This window comes from Euleptes europaea, chromosome 1, assembly GCF_029931775.1.
Source record: "Euleptes europaea isolate rEulEur1 chromosome 1, rEulEur1.hap1, whole genome shotgun sequence".
NCBI classification, from domain to species: Eukaryota; Metazoa; Chordata; class Lepidosauria; order Squamata; family Sphaerodactylidae; genus Euleptes; species Euleptes europaea.
This window is the reverse complement of record NC_079312.1, coordinates 49,961,892-49,983,579: the sequence shown is the minus strand read 5'-3', so window position 1 is coordinate 49,983,579 and position 21,688 is coordinate 49,961,892. Positions and strand designations below refer to the sequence as shown.

General features: G+C 41.2%; 1 protein-coding gene across 2 annotated transcripts in view; it reads right to left on the bottom strand.

Annotated features, from left to right (window-relative positions):
• The window catches only part of GRM7 (glutamate metabotropic receptor 7), a 577,049-nt gene that overhangs the window by 365,839 nt on the left and 189,522 nt on the right, over positions 1–21,688 (bottom strand). For both annotated transcript variants that reach the window (XM_056855460.1, XM_056855468.1), the window contains exon 2: positions 16,635–16,851. In XM_056855460.1, coding sequence (XP_056711438.1) covers positions 16,635–16,851 — 217 coding nt within the window. The remainder of the gene's footprint in view (positions 1–16,634; positions 16,852–21,688) is intronic.

Genomic DNA, 21,688 nt, shown 5'->3' with positions numbered 1-21,688 from the left:
AGTTTAATTATGTGTTGTGTGAAGAAATATTTCCTGTTGTCTGTTTTGAATCTCTCATCCTTCAGCTTCAGCAGATGACCCCACATTCTAGTATTGTGAAAGAGGGAGAAAAGAGGTAGGTGGGGGGGAAAAACTTGAAACTACTGTTAAAGCAGTTCAGAAACTGTTCAAACTGTACACCTAACACAGATCAGTGTGGGATATAAAAGGAGTCAAAGACATTTTGAGATCAGTGACAAAATAGCTTCAGAAAATACTGACTAATATGGAATTTTATTACTACTGGGATACGTCCATGGATCCATTCTTCTACTAGAAACCCTTCTCTCCAGTGGCAGGAGCCAACCACTGCCTCATTATGCCCCTCCGCTAGCGGAACAGCTTCCTATGCCAGGGGAAAGCACCACCATTAACAGAATGGATCTGTGGGATACAACCCACTCTTCTTGTATTCACTGTTAAGAGGAAAAAATACAGGAAGGATTTCACTGGAGCTGCAGCATGCAAACAGAGAAAACAAAAATATAGAATATTGTTTATACTGTGGAGGTACAATGAAAAGTTAATTATGAATGGCAGACAATGTCTGGAGAAGGTTGCAGTACCACTGATTTAAAATGCAATTAGAAGGGACGTTTTATTAATGAGGAAGGGTCTCAGTTGCTATTGGAGTATGTAAAAGGAGCACTAATATAATTGATTACAGAACAGAGTGATTAAAAGGGAAAAATACATTTTGAAAACTCCATATGCAACTGTACATAAATGATTGCATCGTTAACATTTTATACCCTACTATGCACTATATTTAACCCACGAGAGAAATGAAGTACAGTCCATTAGAATGTACTCAACCAGAAAAGAATCATTCAATATACTGAAAACTGTAGAAGCATAAATTATGCCTCTCGTTAGAGAGTTTTACCACGTATACCAAGCTTCTACCCTATTTCCTTTGAGAGAATTTTTAGCTTTTAAATGTGGCAGCTCCCTCTGTGGAGATAGCTATTTTCAAGGCATAAGCGAAGGGAGCTCTTCATTATGTTCATTGTGTCAGCACACGATTGATGGATGGGTGGATGGATGGGTAGATGGATGGGATTGCATCTTCTGCCCAACACCCAAGGCATGAGGCTCCTTGTGAATTTATACAATCTAGTGAATTAGGAGCAAGCCAAGGTCAGAGTTACTCTCAAGGTAGATATACCGCAAGTCTACGTATTACCTTCTAAGCAAAAACAGACCAACACAAATTAAAAGAACACCAATGTGTGAGCGGCTTTAATCCAAGGATAACAAAAATTAGTATTGTTAAATGCCAATACCACTTTAAGAAATAGACTAAATGTCATAATTCCACATTTAATTGCAAGGAGAGATGCATCTTAAATCAGATGCTAACAATCCAGTCCTTAGCAGAGTTATACCCTTTTAAATGAACTCAGAAGGGTTTTACTGTAGTTAGGATTGCACTGCAAGTCATGTGAAAAAGTAAGGATGATGGAGATATTTGCAAAGCAGTGTTTCAGAGTTCTACTATTCAAACTAAAGGGCTTTTTATACATAGGTTCCTTTGTATTTTCAGTTGATATCTTCCTTAATTTTGGACTTTTCCCAACTCATAGAAATTTAGGGCTCCTAATTTGGTTCTGATGGGGTTTCTTTGACAACAACTACAACAGGGGTCATACAGGAAGACAGAGTCATCCTTTTCCCAATCTTTTGAAAATTACTGGTGTTTAGTTTGAGACTACAGAAGGCAGACTTGAAAATACTCTTGAGACAGAAATCTATTTCCCAGGATTTGATCTCCAGCCATGATAAATCAAGAGGACCAACCACACAAATTATGTGTCTTGCATGGATGGACACAGTACGATTTGAGAATGTAGGTTCTAGAAATACATTCTGAGAGCCTCTTTCTTTTCTCTCTCTTAGTAGTTTATCTTGTAAAACAATGAAGTTCTGTTTATGGTTATTCTGAAATGCCTGGAATATGCACCAGTAGCTCTATGCACCAATACCTACATGTAGAATAAGAATAATATTGGTAATGTTATAATATTACCAATATTATTATTATTAATAATAATATTATTAAGAATAAGAAAATATCAATAAAATATTATTAGTAATAATAACAACAACTGTGGCTGTACTTAAGGCACTGATCTACCTATGTAATTAAGAAAGGATCAAGTATCAGTTGAACCGTTTACTTAAGGAGTCACTTCTGGGCCTGTAAAAACAGTAGATGCATTAGCAATTCATCCCAGAATGAAGGAAGTTATACACTTAAAGATCGGAACAAAGTTCTTATCTGAACTACCAACATAGGATCACCACGACCTGAGAAGCAGACGCGAAATGGGACACTTTACCGGAAGCCCATTATGGTGGTCACTATGAACTTTAGTTCTTGGTTCTTGTCAAAAAGCCACAATACATGTATTGCATGTTGTTGTTGTTGTTACACAATTGCTATGGTTACAAGCATTGTTAAGAAATATTACTCAGTGGCTTTTGTATACTGACCTTGACTTTGTATGAACAAGCAAGGCATAGTTCTGGATTGTAAACTGCACTGTAATTTTGGTTGATTAAGACTAACTGCCGAGATATTATGCAGTTCAAGAAAAGATAGGCTTATGAGCTTTACTTTTTGCCACAAGTGCTCTAGCTATTTGATTGCCAAACTGCCAGGTAGTAGCAGGAGATCTCCAGCCGATAGAGATCAGATCACCTGGAGAAAAATGGCCGCTTTGGAAATTGAACTCGATGGCATTGAAGTCCCTCCCCTCCCCAAACGCCGCCCTCCTCAGGCTCAGCCCCAAAAATCTCCTGCCGGTGGCTAAGAGGGACCTGGCAACCCTACTCGGAAGGCCAACAAACAGAGCATCGAGGGAAGGCCTTCCTTGAGGTTGCCTCCTAACACTGGCATTCAGAAGTTTTCTGCCTCTGGATATGGAAGTTTCTTCAATCATCAACATGGCTAGCATCCAATGAGGGATCTATCCTCAACAAATTTGTGTAATCCCCTTTTAAAGCCATCAGTGTTAAAGCTATTTACCAGCAATGAACTCCACAATTGAATTTCTCATCGTGTAAAGTACTTTGGCCTTTTGTTGGTCCCGAGTTGATTGCCTATCAACTTTACTGGGTGCTGCCAAGTTCTAGTATTATGGAATGGGGAGAAAAAGTTATCTGTCCACTTTCTCCATCCACTGTATAATTAAATAAATTCCCATGATGCCTCACTCTGAATATGAGTAAAGGACATGTAAATCTGGGGCTGTGAAAGCACTAACAGGACTGAGCAAGGAGCCAGTTGCACAGATGAAACAGCTGAGAAGTTGATCAACATAGACAACAATAGCCAATAAAACAACCTGGAATTCCTGAAGTCTGTCATGGGTATATTAGGGGAAAGGATGGATTTTGTTCCCCACTTTTAAAGAAAGAAGTTACAGATATTCCAGCGTAATCTGAAGAATATCCCCAGAATGGTAAGCAAGCCTAACTGAGCAGGAGGGTTGCCTGGTCCCTGCTGGTTTCCAGGGTGGGGGACTTTCCAGTGTTGGGGGTGACACAGTGGTGTTGCTGGCCAGAAGTGATGTTGCTGCCACATCGCCAGCCTAGGCCTCTCCCACAATGTAGGTAAGTTCCCCCACTGACCAGCTGATCAGCAGTGGGAGGCAGGGTGCAAGGGCCAGCAGCCTTACTGAGGAGACCTGGTGAGTAGGAATCTGAACGTACCTACTTAGGGTGTAAGTTTGCCAGGTCCCTCTTCACCACCTGCAGGAGGTTTTTGGGGTGGAGCCTGAGGAGGGGAGGGTTTGGGGAGGAGAGGGACTTTGATGCCATAGAGTCCCATTGCCAAAGCGGCCATTTTCTCCAGGTGAACTGATCTCTATCGGCTGGAGTTGTAATAGCAGGAGATCTCCAGCTAGTCCCTGGAGGTTACAACAAAGACTCACTACCACTGTTAATTAAACAATTGTAGGAAAAAAACAGGGCAGGCTCAATGGTATCAAAAACTATATTCAAAGTTATTATATGCAAGTGCAAAACTAGAACATTACAAGTGAAACATACATATACACAACTTATATACAACAGCTGTCACTAATATGACCAGCACTAATAACAACAGGCACAATGGCTGTCTCCAAGAAGACGTGAAGCAAAGTCCAATCAATGGAAAAGATTCTCTGTTTTAACTTCCAGATGTAAGATTCGCAACTCCAAACATGCCAAAGGCACAGACGGAGAGCAAGGAGGAGAGGAAACGCTTTTCGGGATATTTATAGCGCTTTCACTGTATATATAGCTTCATCAGCCTCAACAATAGAGGATAAAGCCCGTAAGTATTTCAAAGTTTGCCTGGGAGATTGTAGGTAGTTTTGTTCCAATCTCTTTGATAAGTCATTTTAACATGTAATTTTTTCTTTCTTTTGCCATTTTTCTTATTGGAGGTTGGCAACCCTATTAGGGTGGCACTGTTAGAAACCATTCAACTGCTTTGTGGGAGATGAACTAAGAGTGACATGTGGTTGCTTGGTAGTAACCCCTTTCAAACTCTGTAAAACATAGTTCAGAGTAAAGCATACATAAACATAAGGAATATTGCTGGAGACCCAAGCTTTCTAGTGACTGTCAGAAGTCACAAACAAGGCCCAGTCTGTAAATGCAGCAGGATAAATTGATAAGAGTGCTGATACTGGAACAGACTGTGCCCCTTCATGCTACAGTAGGGTGATTACATTTTTGAATGTTCCCCTAACATGAAAAGCCAATAGAACAGAAACAAGATCCAGCCCTTTTCTCTGCTTTGTCAGTTTTTATTTGTGTGTGTGTGTGAAGTGCCGTCAAGTCACAGCCGACTTATGGCGACCCCTTTTTTGGGGTTTTCACGGCAAGAGACTAACAGAGGTGGTTTGCCAGTGCCTTCCTCTGTATAGCAACCCTGGTATTCCTTGGTGGTCTCCCATCCAAATACTAACCAGGGCTGACCCTGCTTAGCTTCTGAGATCTGACAAGATCAGGCTAGCCTGGGCCATCCAGGTCAGGGCCAGTTTTTATTTACATGGCAATTAAAAAAAACGGAGAAGCATTCAGAAACTACCACCTGCAGTGGTATGCTCTGTACTACTACCTCATTCTCTTGCAATTGTATGAGGGTTGCCATCCTTGAGGTGGGGCGTGACCTCCAGACTACAGAGATTGGATCCCCTGGAGGAAATGGCAGCAGCAGAAGCCAGTCTTTACAGAATCATGTCCCCTCTGAGCTCCCTCTTCTCCCCAGACTCTGCTCCCAAATCTCCAGGAATCTCCCAAGCCACAGGTGGCGACCCCTAAAAATAGTCCCAATTCCTTCCAGTGGAATTTACAGCAGAATTCTAGGCATGTCTTCTCAGAAGTAAGTCTGACTATGGACAACAGGCCAAATAAGAGTGCAGAGCATTGCAGTCTTAATCATGACTTGCTTTTAGTCAGATTGGGACCACCGACTCTCTTTTTCATATACACAATCTTTCTTTTTAACCTTTTAGCCAGCCTAGCGTATAAAATGCTGTCACATCGCTGACTTATACCAACCCCATAAGGTTTCCAGGTCCCTCTTCACCACCGGTGGGAGATTTTTTGGGCGGAGCCTGAGGAGGGTGGGGTTTAGGGGAAGGGAGGGACTTCAATGCCATAGAGTCCAATAACCAAAGCGGCCATTTTCTCCAGGTGAACTGATCCCTATCAGCTGGAGATCAGTTGTAATAGCAAAAGATCTCCAGCTAGTACTTGAAGGTTGGCAACCTTGTGACCCCAGCAAAGAGTTTTCAGAAGTAGAGGTGGTTTGCCATTGCCTTCCACTGCAGAGTCTTCCTTGTTAGTCTCACTTCCAAGTACCGACCCTGTTTAGCTTCCAAGATCTGACAAGATCAGGTTATACCATGCCGCGTTCCCTTCCTCTTAGACAGCAATAAATCTTATTAATTAATAAAAGTAATCAGAGATGAAATACTCTTTAAGAGTTAAGTGTCTGGTAGTCTCATTAATAACCTCAAACTGTCCTTTAGTTTTTCCATCATTAGAAAATGTTCCTAATTTATAAATTCCACAGGCTACTGTATGCAATTCAAAGCTCTATTCCCTGTCACAAAGATAGATCTAAACTAACATGAAGTACCCATAATAAAAGTCATTTTGGGAAGAATTATGAACTCTGAAAAGGACAAATGGAAGTCTTTTGATTCTGGAAGCACGAGTTAAGACTAAAGGAAGACTGATGTTCTGTTGTCCCCGCTGCAAGGTTTGTGAATTAAGCATTTTGGCAGAGACTCTGGGAAACAACTCAGAATTTCAGGTAATTTGGGTGCAGATTTGGGGCTGAGGGTAATAAACATTTTATCCTCTATAGCTTGTCTCCCAAGCTAAGCTGCACACTAGAGAGAAGGGAAGGACTGTCAGTCAACCAGACTGACAGTTCATAGCCACATTTAGACATTCAAATTTACAGACACTGTAGTATGTAGAAGGGAGCAGGTCCATGTGCCACCCCACAGCTGTGCTCAGTGAGGGCCAAACTACACCATGTTTTTGTTGTTATTGAGTCAGATCCATGCAGTTTATACGGCCAGCACATAACTCACCACAGGACTGTTCTGGCTCAGGAAAACAGCATGGGGGAATCCTTCCTTTCCCCTGTGATCCACTGTGACCCAGTGCAGACCCTCCCGCCAGAGGAACAAAGCCCTCTTACCTCTCCCCCGTCCGTATGACAATCCTTCCCAGCCCAGGAGCCTGCAAATGAGCCCTACATAGGCCCTATCAGGCATGCCTAAGAAGACATTTTGATGTGTGAAGTGACATCAGAGGCGGGGCCAGATGTTGTGATTCTTGTCCCTCCTGGAATTATACAGTGGGTATAATTCTGAACACCTGGACAGGACTATTATTCCTGGAAATCATTTTCAAATCACTCTAGTTCTGATGTGAACCTTGCTTCATTCAAATTGTGGCCAATGGTGGCATTTTAGTAATCATATTACTTAGCAGTACTTAGCATTCACACAGTGATTTAGAATTTTAAAAATACTTGATGTTCACTAAGTCAACAATCTTTACAACAGTCCCCTCATTTCAAATGAGAGGTTAAGGTTTAGATCAACTGATGCTTGCCAGTTTGTCCATTGGAGGCAGGCGATGCTGTTGGTTCTTCCTTGTGTCTGTCAATGGTTAGGGGTGCCAGGTCCCTCTTCACCACTGGCAGGAAGCTTTTGGGGTGGAGCCTGAGGAGGGCGGGGTTTGGGGAGGGACTGCAATGCCATAGAGTCCAGTTGCCAAAGCGGCCATTTTCTCCAGGCGAACTGATCTCTCTTGGCTGGAGATCAGTTGTAATAGCAGGAGATCTCCAGGTAGTTCCTGGAGGTTGGCAGCCCTAGTCAATGGTGTCATATGAGACACCTCAGCCACTGGTTCCTCCCTCACAGTCTGTGACTTTTCACATTATCTGAATATGAATGGTCAGTGCTATAAAGCAGCAGTATTCAAAAATGGTGAATACGTACCCCATTTTTAAAAAGGGGGACATGAGGCCCGCTATTTGGGCATTGCAAAGGGAAAGGAGTTAAGCGCTTCTCTCCATGCTGTTTTTTTCAAACTCAGCTGACCCTCCAGGCTGCTATTTAGCCCATGGTAGAAACATATATATTTTACCCCATGGGAGAAAGACCAGCTCTGGGAAATTACTGAATTTGAGAAAATTGCTTAGGAAAAGGGCTACGCCTCCCTTCCCCAGTTCTGATCTTAATCAGGCTATCCTGTGGCTACTATCTCCATTTAAAAAACAATGAAATCTAGAACAGGACCTATGTATACACAGGCTCTTCTTATATTTATTTTGTCAATTCAACCACTAACCTACATATGTGCCTTGTAGCAGGTGAGCTGCAAAGTCACGTATTTCCAACCATTTCCACTAATTGAAATGTAAATTTTGGAGCATTTGTTATAAGGATATGGAAATACAGCATTTCTGTTCCTTTTTATATGCTGCCCATAATCCTTTCATGTTGTCCATTTTCATCACCGTTGAATTTTATGGTTGGTTCTCCAACTTTCTTTTTTTTCTTTGACAGCATGTTATACTATTGTATGTCATTCACACGCCATTTATATACAATTGAGGGAAAGGTAACATTAAAATTTCATGAATTTAACAGGAAAAAACTGGCAGGAAGAAAACTCAACCGCCCCCAAAATAAGGACTTGAAGATTGGATTCACACAAGGGAAAATGAAATTGAAACAGGGATTTTTGAGTCAAAACAGCGAAGATGCCGCACAGCAGAACTTGATGAGTTCCCAGCTTATGCTTTACACTGTTTTTGCTTGGGCTAGTTAGGAAAAAAAGTGACTTTACTGGGGCAATGTGTGAAAGGCTGTGATACAATATTACAAACCCTACATCCAATTTTTCTCCCAACGTTCTGCTTTACGTGTACAACAGTGTTACCATAAAAAGGTTTGACCCTGGTGCTGTTGAGCCAATAACCACACACCAAGGGGATGAAAGGAATAAAAGGTTATTTCTGTGCACACAAAAAAGCCCCTCCCCCCAGCTAGAGTTGCCAGGTCCCTCTTTGCCACCCGTGAGAGGTATTTGGGGCAGAGCCTGAGGAGGGCAGGGTTTGGGAGGGGAGGGACTTCAATGCCATAGAGTCCAATTGCCAAAGTGGCCATTTTCTCCAGGGGAACTGATCTCTATCAGCTGGAGATCAGTTGTAATAGCAGGAGATCTCCAGCTAGTACCTGGAGGTTGGCAACCCTACTCTCAGCTCAAAGGGCTGTTGAAGAGAGAAGCACCCCGTCACTCCCAATCACAAACAATACATAGCATCCCATTTCCTCCTTCCACTTTACATATTTGGAAAGCACATTACTAATTGGCACATCTAATTATTATTCAAGCATGCACACACTTTACTATCTTATATAATTAACCTTCCACTGCAACTGTGCAGCCATCCTTGGAGGAGGAACACTTTGAAACAAGAGGTGTGTTTTGGCCATCTTTATGTCCAGGGTTGCCAACCTCCAGGTACTAGCTGGAGATCTCCTGCTATTACCACTGATCTCCAGCAGATAGAGATCAATTCACCTGGAGAAAAATGGCTGCTTTGGCAATTATTGGACTCTGTGGCATTGAAGTCTTTCCCGTCCCCAAACCGTCCTCCTCAGGCTCTGCCCCCAAAACCTCCCGATTACATCACTTAGTAACTCTCGGTCACGTTCCAAAGCCGACCTGCTTGTTGCAATCTTCCAGCCGTTCCTGTAATCTGTTATTCCCCTCCCAAAGCTGTGAATGCTAGACACATCTAAATTATGCCTACATCAGACCTTTAGCTAAGCATGTTTGAGCCAAATGAAACCTTAAGGGCCTTAATTTAGGGCCTAGGCTTTTCAGGTCTGGGTGGCACCAGCCTTGTCAAATGTTTTAAGGACTGGTACAAGTGTCATGCAAACAAGATTATTTCAGAGCAGAATTTTCTCATTGCCTGACAGATTACCACAAACAAAAACAACCCCAAAACTTACAACTTGCTTGCCATCTACTGTGGTGCACTTTACAGAGAAGACTAACTCTAAACAAACAGTCAGGAGGAATTACTGTCACACGTAAGGACCCCCTGCCAAGTAGTAAAAGGGCAGATTGTTTCCTATGTATCTATTATATGGTTGTGAAGGTGGAACATAGCAGCAGATAAAATGGTCTCCTCTTATATTACACTGCTCATAAAAGCAGTAATTGATATAAATAGGTGAGGTAAAAGAAAATGTGTGATTTTCTTAGCACAGCAGACATGAAAACCTACACCCTTAGCTCTTTCCACTAAATTGTTGCTTCAGTACAATTAGGGCTTCAGAGAGAACAATAAATGCTCAAGAAATAAGGTTGCCTTTCCAATGGCAGCCCTCCATTTTCTAGAGAACAGTAGCAGCAGCTCCTGCTGCCACCTATTATATGAGGCATAGATAATAGTGCTCTTTTCCAATTCTCGTGTTAGTGTGCTGTCCACAGTAACCAGCCTATTGAGCCAAAGTTACCTTTCTGGAGACGGAAGCAGTGTTGTTCCAACAGTAGCAGGTGCATTTAAACAGTAACACGGAAGAGACACCGAAACTTTCTGGAAGGAGCAGAAGGGGCAATATAGAAAAGGAGTCTTGAAACGACTTCATCTTCATGGGTAGTGGTATACATGGAGTCACCAAGAGAAGGAAGTCTTAGCCTGAACCAATCAGAGATGGAGAGAGTGGTGAGGAAGAGCATGGAAAAAACGAGCACACAAGATCTGTGTGGCTGAAGTTCCCATGCTCTGAGTGGAGATACTGCCTTTCCTAACACAGTCTTACCGGCTTCAGGTGGTTACTGATCGTGAGTAGAATTGGACATGAGCAAAGACTGGGGATAAAACTAATGTATCCTGGTACTTGGAACATTAATAGAGCCTTTTTCAGAGGGGTGTTTGGGAAGCATGGAAAGATGTGTTGGACCAACATGGGCAGAGGGTTTCAGAGATAAAAGGAACAATTTGCGTGAGAAGAAAGTAGGGAGCTCTGCAAGGTTTGTATGACCATTTATCATCATGCAACACCCCCCCCCCATTACAGTCAAGTACTGTGTTGTGGGGTGGGGATGTATACACTTTACTAAATAATGCTTTACCAATGCTTTCCCCTACCCCCCCATATCTTCCTCCCCCATGCACATCATGGATTGGACTGCCATTTGTTTTGTTTTGTTTTTTTAAGTTTTCTTCCGCTCCTAACAACCAGTTCTCCTAACCCTTGCTACAACCTTAAAAAAATCCCTGGGCAAAGAATATTAGAGAGCAAGGGCTTCTTATTGGATGCTTCTATTTATCACATTTGTATCTTAGCCACAGACTTCTCTAGGGAGCTCAGAGCACCATACATACCAGGTACATATGCATCAATGCTAAACTGAGGATAGTAACCCAAGAAAAGACAAGAAGCTTTATAGATAAATGAGGTCTCAACCCAAGATCAAGTCCAACACTCTCATCACTTAATACTGTTTCTGATTCCCCTGCAAAAACAGGCTATATACTACTCTTTACTTCCCATTATCCAGTTCTAGATGCAGTAATAGCCTCTCTGTAATTTAAAAAAAAATGGACCATCTCAGGAAAAAAAACTATATTTTTGATATCACCATGTATTTAGCATTATAATTAAGAAATGTTATGTATTATTTCTACAAGCATCTATGGTAGCCTTAATATTAATGGTTAATGGATTAACCATTAGGCCAATGGCACGATACAAAAGGCACTTTCACACATGCCAAATAATGCCCTTTCAATCCACTTTCAATGCACTTTGCAGCTGGATTTTACTGTGTGAAATAGCAAAATACACTTGCAAAAAAAGGGAGAGGCCATGGCTCAGTGGTAGAGCATCTCCTTGGCATGCAGAAGGCCCCAGGTTCAATCCCCAGCATCTCCAGGTAGGTACATGAAAGACCCCTGCCTGAGACCCTGGAGAGTCGTTGCTGGTCTGAGTAGACGATACTGACTTTGATGGACCCAGGGTCTGATTCAGTATAAGCCAGCTTCATATGTTCAAATGATTGTTAAAGTGCATTTAAAGTGGAATGAAAGTGCATTACTCAACATGTGTGAAAGTGCCCAAAATCTAAAAAGCTATATGTTGTCCTCACCGTGGAAAATATAAACAACAATTTGGTTTGGTATGCCTAGTTTTTGTTTTCCATTATGACTGGCACTTGCTTTTCAAGCATTTTACATTATATTTAATTCCAAACCCTTCCCCCTTAATAACGCATAAATATGCATTCAGACATACAGAGAAAATACATGCAAATACCAGCATCTTTTGGAATGTCAACAGATTGAAATTATTTGAGCATCATCCTTAGACAATGCTGTTTTTCAAAGTGCAACATCATCACTGGTGCCATTCTTTACATGGATTAGGTTGAAGAATAAGATGCTTTTAATTACTCAATGACAGTTTCGGGCATCAGTGATCATGCAAATGCTCTTCAATTTACAGATAATGCCAGCAATCTGCAAAGAGACAGTTGCTGCTCCTGTCACTGAACTAGCTAAGTACATCTGTAACAAACACAAACTTCATGGAGCCTCTTGAGATCATAGACAAATTGGCCCATGACCTAGTTCCGAATGAAATCTAGTTAGAGACTTGAGTCTACCACAGTAAATCTCACAGAAGCTTAATATTTAAAGATTGCACCCACTTTCATATATTTGTTTAGTGTGGTTAAGGGTAACATAAGGACAGTCTTGATGTACTAGGTCAGCGGTTCATCTAGCCCAGTGGTGTTTACTTGAGATGGCTGTGCTATTCCCAGCTCTCCTTGTTTGAATAATCTGAATGTTATTCACAAAATAAGCCTGCAGACCACACAGAACTCCATGGTGCACCAAATAATGTCCTTGGGAGCCCTGTGGTGCTATCAACACTACACTTCCCAGATCTCTGTCCTCTCTTTTGATCATCTGCCCTACCTGGTTTGATACTGGACAGTTATGTGCTGGCAGGAAGCAAAAGACAATGGATGAGAAAATGGATGCTGTAACCTGCCGTACAGCTAAATTCTCCCAGTCACCAGGAGAAATGGACTCTAATTTGGAGAACCGGGCTTGATTCTCCAGTCCTCTACATGAGCGGCGGACACTAATCTGGTGAACTAGGTTGGTTTTTTGACTCCTACACATGAAGCCAGCTGGGTGACCTTGGGCTAGTCACAGCTCTCTTAGAGCTCTCTCAGCCCCACCTACTTCACAGGGTGTCTGTTGTGGGGAGGGGAGGGGAAGGTGATTGTAAGCTGGTTTGCTTCTTCCTTAAGTGGTAGAGAAAGTCGGCATATAAAAACCAACTCTTCTTCTTCATCATCATCATCCCTGGGAAATGTAGATTCCCACAGATTCCAGTAACTGAAACTGTTGGGTGAAAGTTATCATAGTGATAGTTTAAAATAACTACAAAAGAGACCCAAGGTTTTTTTTTCAAAAAAGTATCATACACCAACCACCTGGTTGTGCTGCGTTTACAACCATCTTCATTGTCTACAAAGGCATCCCCCTGCATTTTGTTTGAGAAGGGTAGCCTTGTATATTCAAAGTACTGAGAGCAATCACCTGCTCCCTTTATTGAAATGAAAAGGAAAGTGTCATATACGCAGAAGATTGCAGCCCAGTTGAAGTTCTGGATTGGGTAATACTGAGCAATACGTCAGCATGGTTAAATCCCCAAGGGAAGAAAAATGAGGATGTAGCAAAATATTTTACATGCAGCAGAAAGAAAGAAGACTGGACAAGTGTGGGGTGATCAGAAACAAACACTGTAAGCCTCTTTATCAGTTTATTACATTTTCCCCTACCTCTCCTTCAAAAAGATCAGAGCAGTTTACATAATCCTCCCTTCTGTTTTTGATCCTCCCAATAAGATTATAAGCAAGTAACAGTGAGGTACTCAATGACTTTCATGGTTGAGTGGGGATCTGAATCTCCCCCCCCCCCGCACAGTCCTACTCTGACTCTTTGACCGCCACCCCACACTAGCTCTCAAGAATAGTGCATTAACAATAAAGTGAAAGGAAAGGCTGAGAAGGTGCATAATGTATACGATCTCTACTGGAGCTCATATTTACCATCCAATCTCTCCCTCCCCCCCATTATACATTACATTAGAAGCACTGAGAGGTGAGAAAAGTGGGAGGTTTTGAATGAATCAACAAACTAAACTGTGACAAGTCATCTGGACCAGATGGCATTCACCCAAGAGTTATTAAAGAAGTCAAGTGAAACCATGGAACAAAAATATGTAACTCATTAAAATCAGCCTCCACACCAGATGACTGGAATGTGGCCAACGTAAGAGCAAAATGAAGGGAGCTGAACAAGTGTTAAATGAAAGAATAGCAATATTTTAACCTCTGTCTCTTTGTATATAAAAGCCATTTCATGCCCCTTAACCATTATAATATCTCCCCCCCCCACCCGGGTTCATAACTTTTCAATTTAAGCTGTAACCATTCTGAAATGATGTCAAAAGTACTGGGTGCCCTTTTTAATGCACATAGACCACTGTCCATCCATGTTTACATATAAAACGCATATATAAAAATGTTTTATTACATAGAAAACATGTTTACATAGGAACAGAAAACCTTTCTTGCATTATTTAGGCAGGGATTTATATTCCTTTCCAAATCAGGTCACTGAGCCGTATACTCATGTGTCTGGATTGTCAGCATTTATAAAGTGAAAGAGGAGAAATGTGAATTCTTTAATGTAACTGGTCCATGCGGACTCCTTAAATGATCAAATAAATACTGGACAGCAGTAACATCGTGATATTTTCCTTTTTCCACATTTGTTTCTTAAATCCACTAACTGTTGTAAGTAAGCGGATGACAAGCTTCCCACTCCTTCCTCTTTTGGAATGCTGCATAATTCTAGAGCAAGCATTTCTTTACATATGCTCTGAGCCACTGAGCTATTCCACCATGACTGAGAAGATGTATATGTATGTCAGTGATTTTCAAACTGTGCTCCAGAGAACTCTGTGATTACTTCAAAATCCATCAATGAGCTGTCAGTGAAGAGATCAACATTGGCAGAAAAGCTTCTCAGAAAGATCACCATGGTTACCAATTTACTTCTATAAAACAGAGCTACAAGAATGTACTGAGTGTCTTCATACATTGTCAGTTTATGCAAGGTAAAGACAACACCCAACAGCTCTATCAGGCAGCCTAGAATGTCCCCACAGGGTTGAATGCAGCCAGCTTCTCAGCTGGTGAAAAGGGGGATTTAAAAAATGCTACACTGGGGATTAGGGTTGTGCAAAAAAGAAATTGGGGTAAATTTCGGATTTGGTTTTTTTGGCCCATTTTTTTGGTAAACCCAAAATAAGCCGAAAACCCATACCAGTAAATATGGGTATTTGGCTTATTTTAGGGTTTCCCAAAAAATTCAGGCCCATTGTAGTCAATGGGGATTTTTTCAAAGCTCCTAGGGGGCATTTTTGGAGGTAGAGTCCCCAAATTTGCAGTGTGACTGCAACGGACTCTCCTTCGAGGGTCTCTAAAGTTTGGTGAACTTTTGGACAGGGATCCAATTTTATGGGGCTGCAAAGGGGTTGCCCCCATCCTCCAAGAATTTGCAAGCCAAGCTATCCATCAGGTTCAAAGGTTCAGCATTGCCAAGGACTGGCAGAAAGAGGTGATTCCAGGCTAGCGCCTCAAAGTCTGGGGTCTGCCTTCATTTCTGGGTCACTTTGCATGATGTCCAAGCAAATTAGCTTCCAAACGGAGGAAAAGGCTTAAATGCAAGATAAATAAGGCATGGAAAACATTTCTTTTGGTGGCAAATGACATCCTGTGAGCAGTCTTTTATTGTGGTCATGAAAAATCTGATTCAAAGAGATGGTCACCGTGGGAGGAAATGAAGCCTCTACTCAGGGCAACTTTTTTTTGGAAAGCAGGTTTTCATGGGGGTATTGGAGGCAACTGAAGTCATGACCATGGGGGCCTTAACAAAACCAGGAGAGAGAGAGAGAGAGAGAGAGAGAGAGAGAGAGAGAGAGAGAGAGAGAGAGAGAGAAAGAAAGAAAGAAAGAAAGAAAGAAAGAAAGAAAGAAAGAAAGAAAGAAAGAAAGAAAGAAAGAAAGAAAGAAAGAAAGAAAGAAAGAAAGAAAGAAAGAAAAGGGGAGAAAGCACAGAGCAAGACAATTCTATTCGGCTTTTTTGGAAATCGCCTATTTAGCTTTGGCTTTATCCCCAGGTTTTGGAGTTCAGTAAACCCAAATCCCGAAAAGTACCGAAAAGGCTAACTTCAGGTTTATTTTTGGTTTGGGTTTATCAATATGCACAACCCTACTGGGGATGATGACATCTTCATGGACAAAACCCATGTGGGACAGAGGCTGTAGTAAGGAGGGGAATTGGACAGGATTGAGTAGAAAAAGCTGGTTAGATCCAGATCATAATGTTCTGAAGTACACATCCGGGTGTTCCTGAGAAGACAGGGCAGTGTGGAAAGGGCTCACAAAAGAGACAGAGTTTTAAAAACACACATATATGTTAAATACAAAAAGTAATTTGTAGTTTTCCAAATACACTGTTTTAAAACATTCCGTCTCATCTTGATTTGGTATCTCTTCATTGCTAATGACATTTGACCCCTCAAAACCAAGAAGTTTGCTCCTTGTATTGCGCTGACCAATTCTTAAATGTAGATCTTGAAATGTATACAAGAACTGTCTCATACAAGTCTATATTTAAGAAACAGCTTGCTTGAAAACAACTCACGGCTGTGAAAAGTCTCCACCACAGCGTAGGCTTTTCACAGTGGAGAACAAGATACCTAATACAATGTCACTGTTTTGTCTTTCTTCCACAGAGCATGAATGTTTTGTTTCTGAAAATGTCTATAACCTGAGAAACATGAGGAAATAATGAGGGGGAAGTAATAAAGATGTAGAACAATTTAAAAGACAAAACATTTCTAAAGACACATGCACTATTTCCATAGCTGCCCATTAAATACAGGATCATTCCTCACCTACCTGAGTCTCTGGAAAGTTGCATAAAAGATTCCACGCCTTTTTCTCCATAATTTCCTTCAGAAGCCAATGTGGAGACATAATTCCACCCCAAAGCTTTTACTATGTCCACCATTGCTTGGGCCTGGAAGGAATCTGGAGGAACCACTCGTGAGAAGAAATCATAGCGCCTGTCGTCACTTAATTCTGGTGCAGTTGAAGCATAACTGATTTGGGGGATCTGTAGGGAAAAGAACAATTATTTGGAGTTATAAATTGATAAACAGCACGCGCACACACACACACAACAATTAGCTTGAGCTGTAATACAATTAGCCTACCCAATGCCCATCTGTTACTTTCCATTTCCATTGGCTCCTAAGTGAAAGTCAATGAAGCTTTCTTTTAAATGACTTTCATTATGTGAATACTAATTGGCCAATTAAAGTATTATCATTTTCCCCTCCCAAACTTTCATAGACCTCTGTAATGAATGATATATATTAACATGCTTGGAATTAAGTGCAAATAAACCACATATAAGTTTGTCCCAAGACAATGGGGACGGACGGACATGTAGCTTAATTTTGAAGATGACAAATGAACTTGAACTATCATTTTGCTTCATCTGAGGGTACCCCTAGCCTTCCCAGAAGTGGATTTCTATCTAGTTATTCAATATACAAAACGCAACCCTGGCTTGGGCAGACTCCATGTTAAGTCGAATTGACATCAATTGTACAGAAGTAATTTGACCAGGAGACAAATCTTCTGATTTGGCAGTTTTCAGACTTGGCATAAAGCATTTGCTGTGTGTGATTTCTACTGTGCAGCTGGTATTTTGTATATAGGTCATTGGTGACTGTGCATTCCACAAATTAATTAGGGGGAAATATGATTAACTTTCAAATACCTGAGACAATTATGATTGTATTTATTTGGTCACTCATGAAATTATTGCGGGGGGGGGGCTGTGGCTCAGCGGTAGAGTATCTGGACTGCATGTAGAAGTTTCCAGATTCTTCAGCTTCAAAAAGGATCCATTGGGAGTTGATATAAAAGATCTACCTGAGCCCCTGGAGAGCTGCTTCCAGTCAGAGTAGACAATACTGACTGTGATTGACCAAGACACTGACTCAATATAAGAGCAGGTTCATGAATATGTGTATGTGTACTGCTTCCTTTGTAAACATGAGATACTAAAATCAGGCTTGCTTACATTTTTTTTTTTTTTTGCCCATCACAATTTAAATTTCTACTCCTTTGGGGATTCCAAATTACTTATGGTGGCATGGCACTGATACGTTACAACATTCTTCCCATTTGGATTCCACTGGGATGGTGCAGTTTGATGCAGCTTTAATTTCACATCCTTTATTTTTCTTAATGAGTACATGTGATAAGGCTGCGGGGACTGGATATCTCCCCAAAGTGCAACTGATCAACAGACATGAGAGATCAGTTCCTCTGGAGAAAATGGCTGTTTGGGAAGGTAGACCCTATGGAATTATACCTCACTGAGGTCCCTCCCTTCCCTGTGCTCCATCCCCACATCTCCAGGAATTTCACAACCCAGAGTTGGCAACTCTAACATGTGAGCACATATGCATTACGGCACATATGCATCATGCAGAGCTGACTCTCAGATCGCAAATTTGCATTGATGAAATCTCAGTACCAAAATGAAGCCTGATATGACTGTGTCATATCAGAAATAGAAGAGAACAAAAAAAAAGGAAGAACAAGAGATCTGTTCCACAAGATCCAAGCAATCAAAGGGAAATTTAAAGAATGGTTAGGCATGCTGAAAGATCAGCATGGGAATACATTAACTGAACAGGACAAAATAAAGAAAAGGTGGGAACAATACACTGAAGAACTATACAGAAGAGATGAAAGAAGAATCCAAGAAGAATCCAAGATTCCAAGAAGAATCTTTTGAAGAAGAACCTACAGTTTTAGAAAGTGAAGTGAAAGCTGCATTGAGAGCAATCGGGAGAAACAAATCACCAGGAGCAGATGGGATTTCAATAGAGCTATTCCAAGCCACAGAAATGGAGTCCATCAAAATCTTGACAACAATATGCCAACAGATATGGAAAACAAAACAATGGCCCACACACTGGAAACGATCCATTTACATTCCAATTCCCAAGAAAGGAGACATCAAAGATTGCAGCAACTATCGGACCATCGCATTAATTTCTCATGCAAGTAAAGTAATGCTCAAAAATCTTACAGCAAAGGCTGTTACCATATATGGAAGGAGAAATGCCTGATGTTCAAGCTGGTTTCAGAAAAGGAAGAGGCAGTAGAGATCATATTGCAAATATACGCTGGTTACTGGAGCATACGAGAGAATTTCAGAAGAAAATCAGCTTGTGTTTCATAGATTACAGCAAAGCTTTTGATTGTGTGGATCATGAAAAGCTATGGCTGGTTTTAAAGGAAATGGGTGTGCCACTACATCTGATCGTTTTGATGCGCAACCTGTACTCTGGACAAGAGGCCACAGTTAGAACAGAATATGGAGAAACGGAATGGTTTCCAATTGGCAAAGGTGTCAGACAAGGATGTATTTTATCTCCCTATCTCTTCAATCTATAAGCAGAACATATAATTAGGAAAGCTGGATTAGATTTAGATGAAGGTGGAGTGAAAATTGGAGGAACATTAATAATTTGAAATATGCTGGTGACACTACATTATTGGCAGAAAATAGTGAAGATTTGAAACGACTAATGCTAAACTGAGGCTATCGTATTTTGGTCACGTCATTAAAAGACAAGAGTCACTGGAAAAGACAGTCATGCTAGGATTGACTCAATAAAGGAAGCCACAGCCTTCAATTTGCAAGATCTGAGCAAGGCTGTCAAAGATAGGACATTTTGGAGGACTTTCATTCATAGGGTCGCCATGAGTCAGAAGCGACTTGATGGCACTTAACACACACACACAAACATGACTGTGTGGTCAACCTCACATCCACCAAATCCCTGAGGCAAATCCCTGGCAACTTGTGTCTCCTACCACTTCAATGCAGAAAAAAATGTAATGGTGCCAAAATATGGTAATTGTACATTAAGGCTCTAGTACCTGCATCAACCTACTCATTAGGAAAGAGCTGTCAAACTTAAGGCCTTTTGGGATTTCCAAGGTGGCTTTCTGACCCATTCCAAAAAAATTACTGCACTATCCTTTTAAAAAAATAACCACACACACAGTCATGCAAAGGGAGCTGGCCTACCTATGTGATGCCATCTGCTAAACATTTGCACTGGCAATCGAGATTATCATGGAATATTTCCATTTGCCAGCATTTGTGGCAAAAGAACAGAGGGTGTGTATCAGACAAAGGCAGTTCATTTTGTGGGTATGTGGAAAAGGAGATTTTTAGGGATGGAAGAATGGTTGGGCAAACAGGATACAAGTACAGGTCTTTTGCCCTAGCAGTTCTGTCTGTGACAAATTTGAAGAGTCTGGGGCAAAACTCTGCTAATGCCCTCATTTAAACAAAATGACTTGTAAGAATTACATGACAGCTCTCCACTGAAAATTTTTAAATGAAAGGCACAGAGACCTATGCTGCTTAACCAGACTAATCCAATTAATGTTTCTTGCACAGAAGTCCCTCAGAAGCTGATGAGGATACCACCGAAGAACTTGCTGAGTCAAGTCCCTGAGGTAATCTTAGTTCAGCATAGCTGTAAATTATTCACCAAAAATAAATGCTCAAACTTCCAACCAAGGTTACAAAAACCGTTCTACATGTTAAGAAAAATCCACCCCTCATTACCTCTGTCTTTCTGCCTTGCGTTTCTGCTAAGGGTTGCACTTTTGAGAATTTGTTGCACTTTTTAACAGGCCCATGTCAAGCCAGGAAGGCTTTCAAGCTGGGAACAGAAATACTTCAGAGGCTTGATCTCAGCTTCTTACAAGCATCTTAAAAGTGCCATTTTCAAATGCAGAGATTTATTAACAACTTAGTTTCGGAATAAAATTGCATACACTTATTCATACACACATCCAATAATTACAAAGTTACAGAAGCAAAACATCAAACCACTGGAGCATCAGGATCCCTATTTACTTTGCAAATTATGTAAATTCACCAACAAATAATTTGTGTGTCCCTCTGTTCTCGGCAGCATTTTATTATATAGAAAGATGTGTAGACATAGGTATCTACAGAACATAGTTGGGAAGAGAGAAAAAGTGTGTTTGTGTTATACACATTGTTGCCCAAGTCAAGATTCTATATTAGCACAGATCTCTGCTTGGATGCGTAGAGATGTGCAAACCATCTGTGTAATGTCATACTTTTAATATGGGTGCCATGCTTTAAATGTAGACACAATTGCAAAATAAGCCATGATCTGAGTAAACTGCCTTATACTGAGACAGGCCATTGATCTCTCAAGGTCAGTATTGTCTATTTTGACCGGCAACAGCTCTCTGGGGTTTCAGGAAAAAGGTTGTGTTTTTTTTCACATCACCTGCTACCCAGTTCTTTCATGGGAGATGTCAGGGAGTGATCCTGGGAACTTGTGTGTGCAAAGCAGGTGTTGTTGTTTATATTGTTGTTTCTCTACCACTTAAGGAATAATAAAACTGGCTTACAATCACCTTCCCTTCCCCTCCCCATAACAGACACCCTGTCAGGTAGGTGGGGGTGAGAGTTCTAAGAGAGCTATGACAAGTCCAAGGTCACCCAGCTGGCTTCATGTGTAGGAGTGGCAAAACCAACCCGATTCACCAGATTAGTGTCCGCCGATCATGTGGAGGAGTGGGGAATCAAACCCGGTTCCCCAGATTAGAGTCCACCACTCCTAACCACTGCTCTTAACCCTTCAACATGCTGGCTCAACCAAGGCATCATGGCCACTCCCTAGCTTATATTATAATGAAGCCAGATGGGAGATGTTTGTCTGCAGCAGCAAAACAAAAATGGGGATCTTTCAAGTGGTACTTGAAAGTTTAGTAGAATTAATTCCAGCATTCACTTTTATGGGTCAGAGCTCACTCCAATAATATCAGGTCAGCTTGGCATGTAGGCTATGGACATATATGCAATACTT